The 21992-nt window shown below is 36.8% G+C and overlaps 1 protein-coding gene across 1 annotated transcript in view; it reads right to left on the bottom strand.

Moving 5' to 3' along the window:
• The window catches only part of CSMD3 (CUB and Sushi multiple domains 3), a 669880-nt gene that overhangs the window by 499960 nt on the left and 147928 nt on the right, over positions 1 to 21992 (bottom strand). Inside the window, exon 7 of the mRNA XM_064441769.1 lies at positions 8581 to 8788. Within this exon, the coding sequence (XP_064297839.1) occupies positions 8581 to 8788 (208 nt within the window). The remainder of the gene's footprint in view (positions 1 to 8580; positions 8789 to 21992) is intronic.

Raw genomic sequence — 21992 nt, 5'->3', positions numbered from 1 at the left:
ACAGATCCAAACTGGACACTCTTAAAAATGTTCAGATGCTACTACAATACCATGCTACGTCATCACCAAAACATTATAAAATTAGTTTTTCTTCTGTGAAATTTATTTAGCTTAGTGGTAAACTAAAATTAGTTCATTTAACATAAAGTTTCTTCTCCATTAATATTTATTTAAGCATATTTATTCTCTATAAAACACTTTCTAACCAAACTACTAATACTTTAAAACTTCATTAACAGATTTTGCAAGCTTGGATTCAGAAAAAAGCCAGCAAGTACAATATTACAAAAATACTTGGAGTTGAATTGTAATTATCGTCTTACAAACTATAATCTACTGTGAAATTCAAGAACACTGTGTTTAAAGCTACTGCCAATCAGTACAAAGATATTATTTAGGACTAGATATTTTCTCATTATTTTATTGTAGTTTCAAGCTTTCATGAATCATAAACCTTTTTTTATAAATGAGAAATTGAGAGGACCATAAACTCAGTTGAAGGGGGAAGAGGATGTAGCAGGCCCACCAGAGAGGAGCCTAGGGGTGGCGTGCCAGGGTTAGGGGTGACATCAATAGCACAGCTCAAGTGCATCTACACCAATGCACGCAGCATGGGCAACAAACAGGAGGAGCTGGAAGCCATTGTGCAGCGGAATAGTTATGACTTAGCTGCCATCACAGAGACGTGGTGGGATGACTCTTGCGACTGGAGTGCTGCAGTGGGTGGCTATCAGCTCTTCAGAAGGGTTCGGCAAGGAAGGAGAGGCGGTGGCATGGCTCTATATGTCAGGGAGTACTTCGACTGCATAGAGCTTAGCTATTAGGATGATAAGGTCAAGTCCTTGTGGGTGAGGATGAGGGGGAAGACCCAAAAGGCAGATATCCTGCTGGGGGGTCTGTTACAGAACACCCAACCAGGATGAAGAGGTAGATGAATTGTCATAGATGCCGCTGGTGGCAGTATCACAACTGGTTGCCCTTGTTCTAGTGGGGGGTGTCAATTTACCAGATGTCTGCTGAAAATACAACAGAGCAAAGAAACAGTCTAGAAGGTTCCTGGAGTGTGTGGAAGATAACTTCCTGGTGCAGCTGGTGAGTGAACCTACGAGGAGAGGTGCCTCGGTTGACCTGCTGTTCACTAACCGAGAATGACTGGTGGAACAGGTGGCTGCCGGAGGCCATCTTGGGCTTAGCAACCACGATATGATTGAGTTCTCAGTTCTTGGTGAAGTAACAAGAGTGGTCAGCAGAACTACTACAATGGACTTCCGGAGGGACAACTTTGGCCTGTTCAGGGAACTGTTTGGGAGACTCGTTCGGGAGGGAGTCCTGAAGGGCAAAGGAGCCCAGGGAGGCTGAGCATTCTTGAAGAAGGAAGTCCTGCAGGTGCAGGAGCAGGCTGTCCCCAAGTGCTGCAAGACAAACCGGCAGGGAAGATGAGCAGCCTGGCTGAACAGGAAGTTTTTGCTGGCACTTAAGAAAAAAAGGAGAGTCTACTGCTTTTGGAAGAATGGGCAGGCAACACAAGAAGAGTGCAGAGACCTCATTAGGTCTTGCAGAGAGGAAATTAGGCAAGTAAAAGCCCAGCTAAAACTCAACCTGGCCACTGTTGTAACACATAACACAAAATGGTTTTGCAAATACTTTAGCAACAAAAAGAGAACCAAAGAGAATCTCCATCCTCTATTGGACGTGGAGGGGAACATTGCCACTGAGGATAAGGAAAAGGATGAGGTACTAAATGACTACTTTGCCTCATGCTTTAATAGTCAGACCAGTTATCCTCAGGGTATTCAGCCCCTGGAGATGGAAGGCAGGGACAGGGATCATAATAAATTCCCCCTAATCCAGGAGGAAGCAGTTTCCAACCTGCTGCTCCACCTGGACACTTACAAGTCTATGGGGCCAGATGGGGTCCACCCAAGAGTACTGAGGGAGCTGGCAGAGGAGCTTGCCAAGGCACTCTCCATCATTTACCAGCAGTCCTCTTTAACACGGTAGGTCCCAGATGACTGGAAGCTTGCTGATGTGACACCCATCTGCAAGAAGGGCCAGAAGGAGGATGTGCTGAACTACAGGCCTGTCAGCTTGACCTTGGTATCCTGGAAGATTATGGAGTGATGCATCTTGAGTGAGCTCACCAAGCATGCGCAGGACAACCAGGCAATCAGGCCCAGGCACCATGGGTTCATGAAAGGCAGGTCCTGCCTGACCAACCTGATCTCCTTCTATGAGCAGGTGACCTGCCTAGTGGATGAGGGAAAGGCTGTGGATGTTGTCTACCTGGACTTCAGTAAAGCCTTTGACACTGTCTCCCACAGCGTCCTCGTAGAGAAGCTGGCGGCTCATGGCTTAGACAGGCGTACTCTTTGCTGGGCAAAAAACTGGCTGGATGGCAAAGCCCAGAGAGTTGTGGTGGAAAGAGCTAAATCCAGCTGGAGGCCTGTTGCGAGTGGTGTTCATCATGGCTCAGTACTGGGGCCTGTCTTTTTTAACATCTTTATCAATGATCTGGGTGAGTGGATCAAGTGCACCCTCAGCAAGTTTACAGATGACATGAAGTCAGGCAGGAGTGTTGATCTGCTTGAGGGTAGGAAGGCTTTGCAGAGGGTTCTGGACAGATTGGATTGATGGGCCTTGATCAAGTTTATGTGGTTAAGAAGGCCAAGTGCTGGGTCCTGCGTTAGCATCACAGCAGCCCCATACAACGCTACAGGCTTGGGGAAGAGTGGCTGGAAAGCTGCTCACTAGAGGAGGGTCTGGGGGTGCTGGTCAGCAGCTCACTGAACATGATCCAGCAGTGTGCCCAGGTGGCCAAGAAGGCCAACGGCATCCTGGCTTGTATCAGGAATAGTGTGGCCAGCAGGCGCAGGGAGGTGATTGTGCCCCTGTACTCGGCACTGGTGAGGCCACACTTCGAATACTGTGTTCAGTTTTGTGCCCCTCACTACAAGAAGGACAGTGAGGTGCTGGAGCATTTCCAGAGAAGGGCAGTGAAGCTGGTGAAGGGTCTGGAGAGCAGGTCTTATGAGGAGAGGTTGAGAGAACTGGGACTGTTTGGCCTGGAGAAGAGGAGGCTCAGGGGAGACATTATTACTCTCTACATCTACCTGAAAGGAGGTCGTAGCGAGGTGGGTGTTGGTCTCTTCTCCCAAGTTACCAGTGATAGAATGAAAGGAAATGGCCTTAAGCTGCATCAGGGGAGGTTTAGATTGGCTATTAGGAAAAATTTCTTTACTGACAGAGTGGTCAGACGTTGTAAGAGGCTGCCCATAGAGGTGGTAGAGTCCCCATGCCTGGAGGTGTTCAAAAAATATGTAGACGTGGCACTTCAGGGCATGGTTTAGGAGGCATGGTGGTGTTGGGTTGACTGTAGGACTTGATGATCCTAGAGATCTTTTTCAGCCTTAATGATTCTATGATTCTATGTTATTAAATGGCTTCACAAAACTCTTACAGGGATATTATGATTCCCATAAAGTTGTAATGAAAAAATGTAGTCATTACATCGTCCTTAGTTGTGCTATACAGAAGTATAAACAAGGTCATAACATAAAAAAATGAATGGAAACACATGATAACCACTGAAAAGTCCATCAGTAATGTTCTTAGGTCAAGGAAACACCCAAATTGATGAGAAACAAATAACTACTTACTTGGAATAAAATCTGACTAGCAATCCGAAGACCCACATGTTTGTATTCCTATTCTTTCTCATCCATACTGTCTGCAAGGGAGTCTCAATCTAACAGGCTATTTTGAAGTTGTTTATTATAAAGATCAAAACAGTTTTAAGTAACTTCAGAAAACCTTTCAATACTGGGTGGTTTTTGATTCTATCTTATTTAAGGGAAAGATTTTTTCAGAAAATGTCATGTCATTCTCTGAAGAATATTTAAAATGATTGCGAAAAGAGTCTTTCTGTTGGGAAAAAATGTGCAAAATCACTGTTGCAAGGGAGAAATTCATTTTGTTAGGCATTATTTTCTAACAGCTGTCTATTTTATCATGACTGATATGATGCACAAAATACTCAATATCAAACAATAACGTATTTAAATATATTTCAGAACAGAAATATAAGGTTTCACCAATGTAAATTTCATTCAGTATGTGTCATTTTACTTTGTATCTAGCTTTTTACAGGAAAAAAATATAATTTGGCTAAAAACAGAAACAAAGTGATGGTCTAGACAATACAGTACTTCAGTTATTATAGAAAATTCAAAGCCTCTTTTACATTTTAGGAAAACTAAATACAAAACATTTTGAAATACCCTGGAAGACATCAGTAAGAGAGAAGTAAGGTGAGTTATTTTGTTTTAAAAGGGGCAATTACATCTTATTTCAATCACATCATATTTCAAATTTATATTTGATAAGAGAGTACTTAAGTGTCCTACTATTTTGTATGAATGTGCCAGTGGTAGGTCAAATGTTGCAACACTACACAAAGATTTTCTTAGAAGTTGCCACGGTTTAACCCCAGCTGGCAACCAAGTACCATACAGTCACTCGCTCACTCCCTGCCAGTGGGATGGGGGACAGAATCAGAACGGTAAAAGTGAAAAAACTTGTGTGTTGAGATAAAGACAGTTTAATAAGTAAAGCAAAAGCCATACATGCAAGCAAAGCAAAACAAGGAATTAATTTTCTGCTTCCTTTCGGCAGGCAGGTGTTCAGCCATCGCCAGGAAAGCAGGGCTCCATCACGCATAATTACTTGGGAAGACAAATGGCATAAATCCAAATGTCCCCCTGTTCTTTCTTCTTCCCCCAGCTTTATAAGCTGAGCATGACGTCATATGGTATGGAATATCCCTTTGGTCAGTTGGGGTCAGCTGTCCCAGTTGTGTCCCCTCCCAGCTTCTTGTACACCCCGGCCTCCTTGCTGGTGGGGTGGGGTGAGAAGCAGAAAAGGCCTTGACTCTCTGTGAGCCCTGCTCAGCAATAATTAAAACATCCATGTATTATGGACAGTGTTTTCCAAAGCGTAGTCCCATAATAGCTACTCTGAAGAATATTAACTCTATCCCAGCCAAAACCAGCACAGAAATACACTCTTACCCAGAGAGAACAGAGCTGAAAACTTTGTGGTTTGTTTTTTTTTTTGTCATGGTAGAAGAGAAGTAAATTTTCCCTACAACATTTGAGACACTGCTACACTCTCAAACACCTTCACACTAATGCACACCCTCATGTTAAAAATAATAAAAAATTTGCATAATTATGTGTTAGTTGAAATGAAATGGTGATCCTTATTCAGACTTCAGCAGTACTTCTCCGAATTGGGAGTTCTAAGCACGTACTATATCACAACCATTATTTTCTATCACCTTCCAGTCTATCCACCAAAAATGTATCGGTTAATTCAAAACTAGTCATCATTTTAAGTTCAAGTAGTGTAACAACTTTGCTGATTTTTTTTTTTTTTGTAACATTCAAGTTCTCCAAACATGTAGGAGGAAAACCTGTTTTTCAACAAGAGCTAAAATAAGATGGTAATCTGGACTAGAAGACACAGATTTAACGTCTCTGCCTAGGACAGTGTGAAATATATACTTTCCATCCTCACCCGCTTTCATCAGGAGACTACTTTAACCACATCTTTCAAAAGTATTCTGGGAAGGGGGTTCTACACTTTGTCTATACAATTTAACTAGAACCTTAAAAATTTTCTTAACAATTTAGCCTAGCATACGTGCTGGAATCCAGGACACCCATGTCAATGCTAAAGAATCTTGCCAGTTTTCTGTTCAGTCCATTAAAAGTGACCAGCAGCAAAATAAGAGACTGAAACATTACAACCAATGTATCCTCGGGGAAAGAATTAGAAAACTTTTACGTGTTCAGATACTCACAGAATATTTCACTGAAAACTTCTATATGCTGGATAAATTATCCCACAATGACATTGCTACTTCTTTCACCAATGAATGTCTCAAACATTGATTTTTCACTTTGGCAAAAAGGAGCATTTCAGCATAACTCATTTATTTTCATTTTTTGTTTTTGGGAAAATAGTTTCCTCAAACTAATAATTTTCTCTCAGTTTGACTTCCAAAATGAAGAAAACACCTCCATTCAATTAAAGTCACCAAACATCAGAATCAGCCCTTGACATCAGACAACAAAAACACTGAAGGTCATCTATGCAATTTTTTCCACTACTTGAATGAAATTTGTCTACTGAGATTTTTTTCAAGAAAAGACTTGGCATAACTGAAATATTATAATTACTGACTGGAAGGCTACAGAAAGTTAGTACTTCATGAAGAATTCCAAGTTTTGTCTTGTGGATAACCCCAGACTATCTACTTGATGTATATTCTATCTCATTGTTTTACTTCGAATGAAAAAGTAAGGATTTTTTGTAACACCACAGATGTGCAGAAGAAAAGGTTGAGGTTTTTCTAAATCAATAGGTGTAATAGTCACATAAAGAAACAAAATGCCTAAGAAAGTATTTTATAATACCACTTGCTATCCAGATCAACTGATATGTTTTTAGTAAATTTACAAATTATGTACTATGTTTTCCAGAATGAAAGATCAAGAGACTGGTTTTAACTTTAGCAGTATACTTCTATGTAGATTTTATGAACTAAGATATCTTGAAATAAACCTCAAGCTATAGTCTAAGGGGATACATAGTATACCACTGTAAATCTAATTAACGAATTGTTGTTAATTAAGCTTTCCAAATCTATTTTTCCTAATATATGGGGGAGGATACTTTTGCATAATTGAATGTATCAGTCTAATTTAGGGACAAGCTAAAAAAAGAACATCCTCTCAATCTGCTTCTCTACATAAGAAATGATTAAATTAGCACTGTAATTTTTATGTTTTGTAAACAGATAATATGAGAATTTCCATATAGAAAGTAATATTATTATATCATTTAAATATAGCCAAAGCCTTTTGCACAAAAAAAAAATTAAATCATTGTTTGGAGCTCATGACTGAATACATAAAACACATTCAAGAGTAACCGAATGCACATTTAGCTATTCAGGTGATTCATATTGTCTGTATGTCATCAGCATTACCTCACTAATAATTATAAATTATTATTTAAAAATTATTTAGCTGACAGCTAGTTCAAAAGATTTCAGTTTAGCAGCTTGAAAAACTCAATGGCAATTAAGTAATATTCTAATATTAGTAATTAACTATGTAGGTGGCAGTATGAATTAGCTCAAATTATGAAAAACTATTTGCTAAAGCTGATACTTAGTGTATAGGTTTCAACTATACCCTGAAGTAGTAAAGAATATTATTTACAATCATCACATGTAGAAACTGATACTGGTGTTTTCAATACTATGTAATGATCTAATTTTTTATATTTTCTTATTATAAAATTAAAAATAATGTCGTTTATTTGGTCTATGCTGTATTTTGTGGTTTTTTTGTATTGATAATAATAAAAAAAGACCCTCCTGACTTCAGTGTGGCTATCAACCACCTGTTGTATCACCTGTTGTTCAAATGCCTCTGTCTGTTGTGCAGAACCCTCATAATACTTTATGAACCAGTTAAGAGCTTAAGATTTTATTGGAGACCATCACTGTTATTTATGGTTTTTTATGCATCCTCTTTTTTGTGAACTAATAGTACATTTAAACCAATATAACAAACACAAGGCTTTGTCATATTCACAGGTTTCTTGAGTAGTGTGATGCTATGTTACCATAAAACTACCAGGCCAGAAAAACACAGTGTACAATTTATTTTTTCTACTTAGCTGAACCTGATCTTGAAAGAGGTTGTTTACTGTTTTATTTCTTCTACTTGTTTTACACAATGCATCTACACTGAGATCAAGAATTGCAGAAGCCAGCCTACCAAAAACATTGTGACTACTGCTGAGTCAACAAACAAACAAACAGACAGAAATCCTCTCTAAAAGTAGTGTATTTGGGAAAAAAAAAAAAGAACAAACACCCCCCTCCCCCCCAAAAAAAACCCACAAACCAACCCAAACACGAAACAAAAAGTTCTGTGGTTACTCATCTTAGGGCATTGTATCTCACAGATCAGGATGGAAATTTCTAGGTGAGTGTAACACCAGCCATACCCCCAGCACATCATATACTGAGACTATGTATATGGTTCACTGTACAGAAATTCTTCCAGAAAGAATCTGTGACCAAAAGGTGTGACCAATGCCACTTCCCCCAGCTCTGTGCTGAAAGGACTCCATGCCATTCACTTTCTGACATTATAAAACTCCCTGAAGCATCCACTAATCCTTATCAGTACAGCAGTTCATTCCTTTGTATTTCTAAATGTAAAAATTTTAAATACAATAATGGTAAGAATGGTTAGACCTACAGACAATGAGGTGAATGGGCCTACAGTGCCTTTCAATCTCAATGGTACCTCCTTAGAATATATTTGGAAATTATTTTATAGCTGCAATTAGAATATCAACATTTATGCCACAGTAACAACCATTACTGGTTTGTTTTGTCTTGTTTTCAGCAAGACTATTCACAAAAGTAAGAAAAGTTATTTTTGCATATCTCATAATCTTTTTTTTTTTATCTCATTAAAATTGCAATAGTTGACTTACCATATTGTAGGTGGTTCAGAGCCTTCTACTTCCAAATAATCATATTTTTCTTCCATTTGGAAATCTGTAAATATAAGCGAGATAGTATCCCCAGGCTCTGCCACAATTGTCCATGTGCAATCTGCATTATTATGATATTCATTAGGAAAGTTGGGGCTTGAGATGATACCACTGGATCCTCTCATAGTTCCTCCACATGCATCCTCAGCTGTTAAAAAAAAAAAAAAAAAGTAAATGTCATTAAAATCACACCTTAGAAATGTATACTTTCTTGCTGAGAATAGAATTTTATTAACTTTTAGGTGAACAGTTGTTTAAAGTTTTTTAACATGTTAGACTTGGAATGCTGCTACAAACTTAAGGTGTTAACAAGTAATTGATTCAGATTTCAATTATTTATGAAATACTATATTAGTACCAGCACTTATTTTTACATTCTATTTATTATTTTGATTAGCATTGTTTCACTCACTTTGTAATAGCATGCAAAAATGCCATTAATTCCTCTTTGCTTTAACCAAAAATATTTTCATAAAGAAAGCTGAGTTTAATCCCTACCATGTGCAGTCTGACGCATGATGTGCACCTGTCAGATTATGCTGAGAAAAAAAGCATGAGAATACTATCCATCTTATGCTAATTGTATTATTATATTTTATTTTAGAGAACATCTAATGATATTCAAGTTTGTTCTCCAATAATCTTCTTCCAATTTTCAAACAGCTGATCAGTTTTTAAACCAAAGCCATTCAAGGGTTATCTCCCAAATGCCAGATGCAAGACACTTTCACAATTAAGATGTTTACATCAGAGTCATTTTAATGGGTGCAAGCTTTAACAGATCAAGTATTTCAAACATGACCATAGGAATTAATTTTTCATGAAATATGAATAATCATTAAATTATCACAACCAGTCATTCATTGGTTGTGAATACACCAGTAAGTCCCTAAAATGGAAGAAGGTTCAGAGGAGATGGACAAGGGTGATGTGCCCCTAAAATTCAGGGAATAATGCAGGGTGTGACTGAGCACAGCTGTTGCAAAGAATCTGACTTTCATCTCAACACAAAGAGGACTAGAGGGTGGCCTTTGTTTTGGATAAACATCTATCAACAATTGAGTGGATTAGCTGGTGGCAGAAATATTTCCCCCTGAGTTCATTAAGAGCATGAATGTCCCCCCTGAGTTAGCAGGACAGGCACTGGGGGAGTGAATATTTGGCTCAGCCCAACACAGAGTATAAAAACTAGACAACTAACAAAAGCTCAAAGAGAGTAATGGGCTTGAACTGGCTTCAATCCACATATTCCTTCTAGAGATGCAGGATGCCCAGTGTTGTGATGGTGAGCACAATATAGATAGCTGTAATGGGAATCATACTGGTATTGTGATAAAACTTTGTATTTTGTATCACTCTGCTAAATTAGAAGTCCTCTGTAACATCAACTATCTTTAAATAAGTAAATCTGATATGAAACATTACATCCTCCATATGCGTCATATCTGAAAGAACCTGGTCAGTATTTGACTTTGACACAATAATGTTCTATTTTCTAACATACAAACTTATGCTGAATAAACTAGATAAATATTGGAGATCTACAATATCAGTTCTAACACCAACAGTACCATTTCTATGAGAAAACTTCTGAAATAGTGGTTCACAGATTTCATTTGGTAAGGTAAGAGAATGTGACTGATGTTGTGTATCTTCTATCGTAACAGTGCATGTATGCCTAATAACTCAAAAATTGTTTCTGAGGCTCTGATGTCAAAATTTCTTCTGTGAGCTAAAAAAATTGATTGTGAATGTAGCGCTATTACTTTCAGAAATGGAAATATCTTTCAAATAACTTATACAGAAATATCATTTTACTAGATGGAAATACCATATTGCATTACTTATTCAGTTTATTATCCAAATGTTTGAAGCATACCTGAACGGCAATTCTTGTTTCTGCTTAATTAAAGAGCTAACATGAATAAAACTTACCCTAAAGCCTGAAAAACCAGTCAATATTACTGAAAAATTAATGACAAAGACAAAAATTTTTTTGGAGTATAGCATCATAGAACAGAGGATTTAAAGGATTCTGACACACATAATGACTCACCTCTAACAGAAAGAAAAATTTTAATGACTGTAAGAAACCTCTTAATTACAGTAGTTTAGAAGTTTAAAATGCCAGGGTTTGTCTCTTTAAAACTCTGCTAAATTATTAAATGACCAGATAGGTTTTTACTTTAGTTTTTCTATCTTGGGTTTAACCTTACTAATTAGTCAGTGCATTTAGCACCCACTATATACAACAAAACTGAGGAACCTCATCACATCACAGGTTCAGATCCTTTACTGTGAAAGGAATAAAAAAATAAAATAAAGGTAATAATGAAGTTTTGCTTTCATGCATTAAGGACAATCAGGAGAATAATTTTTAATTGTTACTTCACAGAAGTAAAATGTCCATTAAAACAATGGGTAACATACTGGTTCAATGATTTTGAAGGATCTGTATATAGATTTTTAATTATTGATTGAAATATATTTTTTCAAGTACTGATTTGAAAAGTCCTTACAGGTAAATTTTCATAGCTAAATTACTGAAGCTTATGCAAACTGGAAAGACAAATATTAGCATGTGAAATAGCTTTTCAGCTCATGTAACAAGTTAAAAGCAGAAAACTAGGAGTATCATGCAAGAATAGAGACTTAGGAAAAGCTTCCTCTCAGACTCAGAAATAGAAGAGCTTTTGAAAAATACTGTACTACAGAACTCAGTTTTTTGCTTTTCACAAATGAATTATAGAGAAACCTACCCTACTTCCTAGCAATATAAAACCCTATTCACTAAAAATGTTGCTATACTGCATCAATACTTAAAAGAATAGAGTGACTATGTTCAAGAACACAAGCTGTGTCAATGAGCATGTCTGCTATTTCTGAGCCAGATCTGTTTAGAGATTTTTGCCAAAATGTAATTTTTGCTACCATCAGCAAAATGGCCTAGACAAATAATCATTATAATTTTTGTTCTGATTCAATTAGCAAATTTCCTATAAATAAAATTAATACTAACTATATATAAGTGCTGTAAATATAACCACACACAAGGTATCATCTTAGCATCTGTAATGCAAGCATTAGCCAAATAAATAACAGAATTACTGTGCCGTGTTCCTATATTCCTCCATCTACAATACCATTTACTTGTGATTTATTTGGTTCCAGTCTTGCAGTCAGTTCCTCATAAGTAAAAGCTCACATCTGGGAGAAGGCAAACAAACATTAATCCCCATGAAAATGTTTAATGCCTTAAGTTGTGAAGCCACTGGAAAAAAGAGTTGATGTTCAAGTAAATTGGCAAACACTGAGTTCTACCACTGGCTTCATAGTGCATAAGACCCTGATGAATAAAAGAAAAAGTAATATTTGTTTCTGTGTAGTCCACTTTTAGCGGTCTATGGGGTTTATGTGGCAAGGTTTTGGTAATGTGAGAACCTGCTGGAAGCTTCCCCTATGTCTGACAGAGGCAATGCCAGCCAGCACCAAAACTGACTCACCGCTGGCCAAGGCAGAGCCCATCAGTGACAGTGGTAGCACCTCTGGGATAACATATTTAAGAAAGGGGAAGAGAATTTTCTGTTTCACTTCCTTTCTACAACTTTCTGAATTACCTCTGTCAAACCACTGAGATAGGAATCCTCAAAGATACTGAAATACCTAACACTATGATCACTGCAATCAAAATGTAATACCTAAACAGCACTTAAGCACCTAAATGCCTTGGAAGAATTGTGTATCCATCCCTGTTCTTTTAATTAATGTGGAGAGAAACATTCACAGGAACGGTGAGAAGAGAATACTTTGGTTAAGACTTGACGGATTCTGACATTATTCCATTACAAATACATATCTAACATTGAAGACATTTAAAAAAAAAATCTACTTTTAAAATTCCTGCCCCATATTTTCAAATTAAATTTATTTTGTCAGGTACTGGGAAAATTTATCTAACCTAAAAACTTGCAAATGTGATACGAAGGCATAAATGCAAAGAATATGCGTGCTGCTGAGATGTCATTTTTCCAAACATACTTCTTTGATCTTAACCATATGCTGAAAGGGGAAAATTTTTTAAAAGTGATATGCAAGTGGGGACTTGGCTTAGAAAAGCTTTTCAAGGTAATATGAATTCAAATTAAGATCTATATTTGAATATGCATAAGGGCTCTTATGCAGAGGGATTATCACTGATATTGTGATGTGAATGATGATTGTAAGTGTACAAAGGTTTTGAGGGTTTGAGGCTTTGTTTTGCTTTTTGTGGACATTCACTGGTTTATATTTATATACATAGATACATGTGGCTTTTTTCTTTTTTTTATTTTTAATTAATGCTAAATACCCATTAAAAAATAATGTGAAATGAGTATACATTTAAATAATTTATGGTGAAAATTAATTTAATAAAATATTATAGTTTATTTTCTACCCGTCTTCCTCGTTTGGTATTCACTGTTCCTTTTTCATAATAAATTTTGATAATATATTTCTCTAGTTAGTCTTATTTAAAATTAATTTTTTGTTTTTCCTTGTAGGTTTCAGTGATATTCACAATAATGTTACATAAATACTGAGCTATAATTTTCTAGAAGATAGGTGGTCAAAGACAGGCAATGTTATCAGTGATTTATAAATAATACAAATTCATGGATGAAACTTTAATTTTGCACACAATGTATCACATCATCTTACCTATCTAGATATTTATAATGTACCAACCAGTTAAACTTAAGTTCATAACTCATCACAGAGTAATAAACATGTTATCCATTCTTGAAAATAATGTGAGAAAATGAAGAGTATAGCAACTTCCCAAGTTTAAACAATGATCTTTACAATAGTCAATAAAAGTTCTAAGCAAGCTGAGCCACTTTTGAATAAACCCATCAAGAAAAGCTGAGATGGCCTGCAGTAATCCCTCTGTACCTTGATTTCAGCTACACAGACTCTATGAAATTCATGGCATACTATTCATAGAGTAGTTCAGGTACAACCCCAGACATACTGTTGCCTGCTCTTTCAAATTTTAGTCAGTCTTATTTCAGACAAATTAGCTGAGCAATCTAAAAGAGTCATCACTCTATCACTCCCTTTTAAGCATTTTATAGTGATATTAATTATTGCTCTCAATGTACACATTCTTTCATCTGAAGGTCATGAAAGATCTTTACATTAGAAAGCACTCCATTCTTTGAGAAAATCCAGTGCTCTTCAAAAGAATTTAATATAGGCAAACACATAACACTAACTACTGCTTCCATTAGCGTAGTGAAAATATTTACCTGTTTCTGCATAGCAAACACATGAACATGTGTGAGTCTACACAAACTCTAACCACCTACAGAATTTTATTTGAGGCTCAACTGCTGCTTTAAATATTGGTGTCTAACTGTTAAGATTTCTGATGGGCAACTGAAGAAAGCAGGGACCCTGAAAAATGTAATTCTCTATGAACCCATATTTATCATAGATTAAATTCACCACTTACATGCATAAAATAATTATGCAGGAAGTGAAGCATAATTCTAAGTATTTTCTTATGTTTCTAAATGAAAGGTATTGCTTTTTATGTCCTTCTGAAACATCTCATGGTTATTTGATGCAATAAAGTAGAACAGGAATGGAAATTAATTATGCAGACAATACTTGATATTTTTCCAAAACCACAACCCTGCAGCTGTAATCTCAATTCTGACAGAAAAAAAATGTTTTGTTATTAAATTTTACTAGTGTTTTCTCAATAAAAATTTTTAATCAATTACCTTCACGTTCAAAGTAAAGGGTAAGAAAATGATATTGTATTATCTAAGCAATAACTTAGCATGAGAAGGCAAATAAAAAGGCAGCACACTATCTTAGCTATACCTTAAGTTATACAAACATTTCTGAATCAGAATGTAGTTTCTTTCCCACGGTCCTTATCTCTTTTGTTACTTCTGAAAGTTTGTCAGAGGTTAGCTCTAAATAAAAAATAAATAAAAATTCTCGCCTAGATAGCAGCACTGATCAGTGTTTAGGGAGGTTTTTTGTTTTCAACAGGCACTCCTTATGAATATTTTAAAATATGTCTATAACAATTATATAGAGTCATTTACTGATTTTTTTATGAAGCTCAGAATTATTTTCACCTGAATATTAATAATAATCATTTTATGCTTAGCATTTCCCCCTTTATAGATCTGTGTGTTTATATGCTGATTGTTTTTACAGACCACAGCATTGAGAAGCAGCTTCATAACACATTTTGAACTTAATTTTCCACAAGTCTGAATTTGCTGGTTTATCCATCAGCAACTTTCACAAATTTCCAGTGTCACACTTGGCCAGCGTTTAATCCAATGCTCTTATATACGCTCCAGCTTTGCAATTTTCTGAACTTCCTATACTACCTTCATAAAAAAAAACAGCTTAGAATGTGTTTTTTATTAAGTTTCTTCATTGGCTGTGCTACAGACAAAGGAGCAGAAGGGAATCTATAATGCTGAAGTGGAAAGTTCCTTAAAAAGTTAAGCTCAGTTTTAAAGTCTAGTATAATAATCTGATTATGAAGTTTGCAAATGAGCACAGTAATAGATTACATAGACAGTCACAAAAATATCTTTAAGTTCCATAGGCAATGACATTTTCTAGCGGAGTTCCCTCTGCTGTCTCCTTTGCACAAACTACAAGCCTTACTCCTTTTGTTCCTTACCCACCTTTCTTGGAGAGTCTGTATACATCTATTGCAGGACTCCAGTGGCGCCAGATGTTCTCCTATGACTCTGTGGTTTTAATAAAGTCATTGACCTGTGATAGCATATGAGTTTACAGCTCCTACGTTTCTCATGCTATGCATGTTTGTGTACAGGCACTTGAAATGTGTCTCTGGTCACTCCACTTCCTCAAAAAGAGTGCAAGAAAATCCGTCATTGCCCTGCCCCATGCGTGCTTCCCCCACACCATCCCCTGCTCCTCAGTAAACCTGCAACTAGGTCACTAACCTAGTTTAAAGACCTCCTCACTAAGTTAGCAAGACTCTTGGCAATGGTGCTCATGCCCCACTGAATAAAAACGAGTTATCCAACTAGTTTAACCTAATCTCTATAATCTAATGCTCAGAGTCAGAGAACAAATGAATGAGTCTTTAAAGTATAGAGAACAGTGTATACATATAATGCGTACTATATTTATTTTTGTTTAATATCCTGATGCATTCTAAAAAGTCCAAATATAATTAAAGATATATTCATATATAATTTCCGAGAAACATTTATATGTTGGCTTTTTCTAAAAACCTGCAATAATAAAAAATGTCAGCCTTTCCTCGTAATTTATCCACAAATAACCTTACAGATCTCAGAAATTAAATGAAATTATTGCAAACCATCCATTGACTTAAAATCTTTAAGGACAGCTTTGCACAAGATTTGTCATTAATGGCTCACATAAAATTCATCCTGCCTTTGAGGAGAGGGACATAAAACATCTCTTAAGGATATATGGAAGTCCTACTTTCTATGACTTTGTATTGCACTTTGTAAAACTCAGATTTTAAATTCCAAATAAACCCAAGGATGATCATAAATTGACATGATTCACATCTTCAAATCCCTCACTTTGCACTTGCATGCTCAGTATAGCTGTAAAATTTATGCAGATTTGACAGCCAGCAAAAAATATTAAATAGTAGCATCTGTAGCTAAAAAGGTGAGGAAGCTCTGGAGCTTAAATGGTGCTCTAGCAGAAGATAAATGGAATAAATTGCCTCCAAACCTGATTCTTTTGAGATAGAACCACAAAATTGAGCTATGCTATGGAGAAAAGAGTACCAAAACACAGGTGTCTACTTGGAGCCTTATACGAGGCAGAATTGGCAGGGGAACAGCAGGGGTGAGCTGTGTGGGAGGAGGCGGTGAACTGGCCCATGCTGGTCACAGCTGGTTCCAGCTGGATCTACAACCAAGGCACTGACCCACTGCAGGACAAAATGGGAGTCATGGAAAGGGCAGGAGGCCACATGAGGGGGACGCAAAGGGAAGCACAGGAGGAAACATGAAGGTGCATGTGAGGACATGGCGAAGACTGTACAGAACGGGGGTCCTGAAAGGAGTGTGGGCTGTGGAGGAACCCACACCTGAACAAAGGATAAATGTGGGAGCCTAGGATGAGGGAAGAAGGAAACTATCAGGCGCAGTCCCCACACATGTCACCCCCTGCTGCACCTTGCTGGCATGGCCAAGGGCACGGTGCAGCGAGGCGAGGAGGGATCCAGAGCAAAGTTGAGGCAGGCAAAGGGGGAGCAAAGGCCTTTTCCCTAAGTGTTTCTTTAAGTTTTTGTATTCTTTTGTTTTGCAAATCCTGAATCAGTAGAGAAATGTTTGTGTTCACTCGCAATAAATTAAAGTTCAGTGAGATCCTCAGGAAGCATTTTTTTTTGGGTGTGTTTTAGCTCAGCTGAACTCTTCTGAAGGGTTATTGATAGGAAAAGTAACTGTTTTCTAGTTAACACTGCACAGTGATCTCATTTATTATTTTATCTATAGAGAAGGAAGGAAAAATGTTAATGCTGGAAAAACCTTGGCACATAAGGGCAATAGTTGGGTTTTTTTACAAAAAAAACATGAAAGGTGTGCAGTCTGCTGAACTCTTACCTATATTTTTGGAAAATATTAGAAGGTGTTTGGTTAAAAATGTACATAGGTGTTCATTTTAAAAAAAATTTCTGTTATTCCAGACTAAGACTTGAAATTTGATGGATTAACTCACAGTGTGTTTAACAAAGCAAGATATCCTACTAGTCTGTACATCAGCCAACTGTTTCTTTACTGCTGTTTTCCAGCAAGAGAATTAAATATATTTTTTTCTCACATAAAAATGAATGTTGGGCATGGGTTGGTGCTTTTACTGCTTACAAAAAACCAAGGCAATTTAAAATATTTGGACAGGCCTTCCTTAAAGGAACATAACAGAAAAAAATTAAAAGGAAAAGATTTCTTGCTGATCAAAGTTTCAAACTGCTTTGTGAAACAATAAAGCTTAACAGTTCTACAGTGTTAAATGAAGATATTGATTCAGATTTCATCGTTCTCAAGTCTGATGTTTACTGTTTGAGTAGCTGAGGCACAGAGGGCTTAAGAGTTAATTCATTAAAAATGAAATACAGAGGAAAGCAGAAATTAATTTAGTTAATTTTTCAGGCAAAGGAAAGAAAAAAAATTACTAATGTCTGTTTTCTTATCAGATACATCATGCTACCGATTTTCTAATTTTAAATTCATTTATTAATAATACCTGATTAGAATATTGTAGAATTTGTAATGTTGCCTAAAAATCAATTTATGGTTAAGATTACAGGTACCTGTTAGAAAGTTTTATTATTTCTCAGAAATCCCTGAATATAGAATAAGACAGGAATATTTGACAAAACTCTTTTATGGACACTTTTTAACCACTGTCATCTGGCAACACTTAAATCTTATGAGTTGGTCTTTTGTGACTTACCTCAAAAACAGACATCAAAGCATCTCAAACCATCAATAATTCATACATTAGAGATATGCATAAGCAAAAAGATAAGACTTAATCAAAGAAATACACACACCTTCATAAATCCTTACTATCTTGGGTACAGAACATGCCTTTACTGAACAGAGACACTTAAGCTAAGAACAATCACTTTATACTTCCTTTGAATTTAGAGATAAGAATGAAACCTGAAATCTCTCCCTATAATCAGTATGAGGTTTGTCCACAGGAAGTATCTCCTTTTCTGTAGTCATCTGTAGAGGACACCTAGTACAGCCATACTGCTACTTTAGGCAGCTTCATTCATACCTGTGTACATCTTGGTGAAAAGAGTCTAAGACTCTGAACAAACAGTAAAACGTGTCTTCTTTTTAAACATTCTGACTTAAGTGTCCTAACACACATAAGAGTTATGGGACAAATATGGATGTGTTAAAACCTGAACAATAGGTACAGTATGATTTTTTTGTCTAGCCTGCAACCAAATCCATAAGATGGGACCAAATCCTTAGCTGATGCCATGGCACTGAAATTTGTGAGTTGGAAGGTTTATTTGCAGGCTTATTTCACTGTGGGCACTGTCGTAACATTCTCAAGCCATTGTATACCAATTCCAAGTGCATTATTATTCTTTCATTTTCTGAAATAATTAGGTCCAGACTAATAATAATTAAACTGTTAAGATTTACATTATACTAGCAATAAATTCTTGGCTTTAGTTATATACAAGGTATGCCACCTTTTCACCCATAATGATGTAAGTGTAACAATGTGTCTTTAAATAAGTATTTATACTTATGAGATACTGCTGTAAAGGACGTTTATTATGTTTGCAAAAAAAAAACTTCTTTATTTTAAATATCATTCATAAGATTTATACTATTTGGGAAGCAGATTCAGAGAGAAAAATATATTTAAATATACACTAAGGAAAATATAGTTTTAAAGTTTTCAGTAATTTTGACTTATTTGGATAGAAATCTAATCTTTTACTACCTAAAAGGAGGCTATGGAAAAGATGGAGTGTGACTTTTTTCCAGGGTGCACAGCAAAAAGACAAGAGATAATGGTCACAAACTCTAAATTAGGATATACCATTTAGACATCAGGAATAATAATAAAAAATGCTATTTGAGAGTTTGATTGTGATATCAGGTTACCTGGAAAGGTTGTGGAACTTCCATCCTTGGAGATTTGCAAAAGTGAGCTGAACAAAACCCTAAGCAAATGTATCTTCCTTTAAAGTCAGATTTGATAGGTGTGTTGGATTTGATGACCTCCTTGGGTCCCAATATAAGTTCTCCTATCCTTACTATGCTAGCTTAGAGATAGGAAACAAAAAAAAAAAAAAAAAGGAATGTGTATTGTCTGAATGAACTTACTATTTTTTAAACTTCTTTGAACATAATCTAGTAGAATATCCAGAGCACAATCAGGAAAAAAAAACAAAAAAAACAAAAAACCAAAAACAACAACAACAACAACAACAAAAAAAACCAAAACCAAAACCAAAACCAAAACAAAACCTTGTCTTTATTTTCAACTCTTCTGCCCTGATATTTAAAACTTGTGTTTTTTCCTCAGAACAAATGCATCGACTTTAAGTTTTATACCATCCAATGGAGAAAGGATTGCAGTATATACATCTTCCATCATTTTTATCTTTGATATAAAAATTGTGGAATGAGAACACTTGAATATCTTTTTATGTAAACCACCATGCAATCTACTCTTATTAATTTTCTACATCACATTCAGTGTAAGACCTTAGTGGAATAAGTGTCTCTCATAATTTTCATTGTCTAGTCCTTTGATCCTTCTGGCCTCATGACAGCTGCATTACAAAAAGTGTGCATCTTAAAATAATTTACTTTTATGATCTGAAGAAAAATGCAAATGTTAATCAAAATATCTTTCTAAAATGTACAATTCTGTATATTTAGGTTTATAAAACAGCTAAACAACAAGGTGTATTCTTACTGAGGACCATGGAAACCAGGAAGCAAAATTTCTGTGGCACATTTGTGCTCTCTATACTCATGTAATGTTCTATATCTAAAAGAATCTGCCTTTTATCCCACCATAAAATGGCTGAGGATAATAAATGTTTTCAAGATTCTGGAGTCAAGATTTCTGTAGTTGCTTAATTATGTACAGACCTTAAAATTCAGAACTTCTGAATGTGATCTTTGCCTACTGCATCACCAGAAGAGAGAAACAGGACTTAACCTCTTCTGAAGACATTTTCTCAGCCAATTTACATGACTGCTTTGGCAGCTCTGTTATCTTGTTTGCCAAAATTTATCAAACTTAAGTCTGCTTGCATTTGAAAAGTTCACAGACACATTCAAATTTGGCAAACTAAAATCAGAACTTGAAGGAAAAGATTTTTACACCACAGAAGCATTTAGAAATGAGAGTTTCAGTGTTCTGCTTGAGGGATGTATAAAGAAGTTTTTCAAGTAGAAGTTGAATATATCTCCTTCCTGTATCCAAAAGCCTCTGCCACTCATATCTTATCCTACCACTGGATGGTTTTATTGTTACACTTAAAGTCTTGTGGGAGAAAAGAAGCACACAGTGTATATGCAGACAATAAATTATTTTTCATCTGATTAGTGATTTAATGGTAGATAGTAGTCTAAATCACCTAATGAATGCAGAGAAAACTCATTAACTTTGCTGCTTCCATTAACTTTTTAGTACCACAAGAAATGAAGACTCCATGATGATGAAGGCTGGAGACCAGGAGGGCAGCTCCTGTTCCTCCTGCAGCTACAGAGCAGGTCAGTGCCCTGGTAGCAGATGAGTGCTGGGAACTGTGTCCAACAAAGCACTTGAGACAGCTGAGCCTGAGCTCTGCAGCAGAACCAGGAGTAAGTGGCAAAAGACAGTAGAAGGAGACTCCCTGTTGTAGGGGATGGAAGCCTCTGCCTGCTGACCTGTCATCTAGGGAGGTTTGATGCTTGTCAGATCTCAGACACTGCTGAGGGTCTTCCATGCAGGCCCTAATACTACAAGGGGAGACCTGGAAAATATCAAGCATAGCTGTACAACCCTGGGGTGAGAGTCAAGGGCATGGGGGCTCAGGTGGTTTAATCGTCAGTCCTGCCAGTAAGGGTAAAGTGTGTGAGGGGGGTGAATGAATCCTGTTGGTCAAGGAGTGTGTCACACAGCAAGTGTCCCCAACACAAGTTGGTCAACAAGTGTGTCACACAACTAGTCAAAAACAGCAGGTGCAGGCAATGGGCATTCAACTTTTATAGCAATGGGACCATCTCTGAAGACTGAGAACTGCTTGGAACAGATGGGATCCAAGAGGTGAGGCAAAAGTGTCTTTGCCAACAGGCTGGTCAAGCTGGTGAGGACAGCTTTAAAGTAGGAATGACTGGGTAGATGATGGGGGCAGTAGTAGATGAGGCCTTCTTCAAACAACTGGAAGAAGCTTCGCATTTTCAGGCCCTGGTCCACTTAGGGACTTGCACCACCCTGAGATCTGCTGGACAGACAACACAGAGATCACAGGTAATCCACAAGTTTGATGCAGTTCACTGATGACAAATTCCAAACACAGGTGTGTTATATCTTCTACAGTGTATCAGCAGCGAAAGGAGGACTAGGGAAAATGGGAGCTTTCTGCTAATGGGGCAGGGGGTCTTTGTGACAAAGGGCATGGTAGAGGCCAAAGTACTCAATGCCTTTTTTGCCTCAGTAACCCTTGCCTTCAGGGATTCCAGACAAGTGGAAAAGTCTGGAGCAAGCAGTAATTACCCTTGTGCTAGATGATCAATCTAGGGAACATTTAAACAAACAGGGCGTACGTATGTCTACAGGATCTGGTG

The sequence above is a fragment of the Phalacrocorax carbo genome, chromosome 2 (assembly GCF_963921805.1).
Source record: "Phalacrocorax carbo chromosome 2, bPhaCar2.1, whole genome shotgun sequence".
Classification (NCBI taxonomy): domain Eukaryota; kingdom Metazoa; phylum Chordata; class Aves; order Suliformes; family Phalacrocoracidae; genus Phalacrocorax; species Phalacrocorax carbo.
Note: the sequence above shows the minus strand (reverse complement) of the source record. Positions and strands in the feature narration are given on the sequence as shown.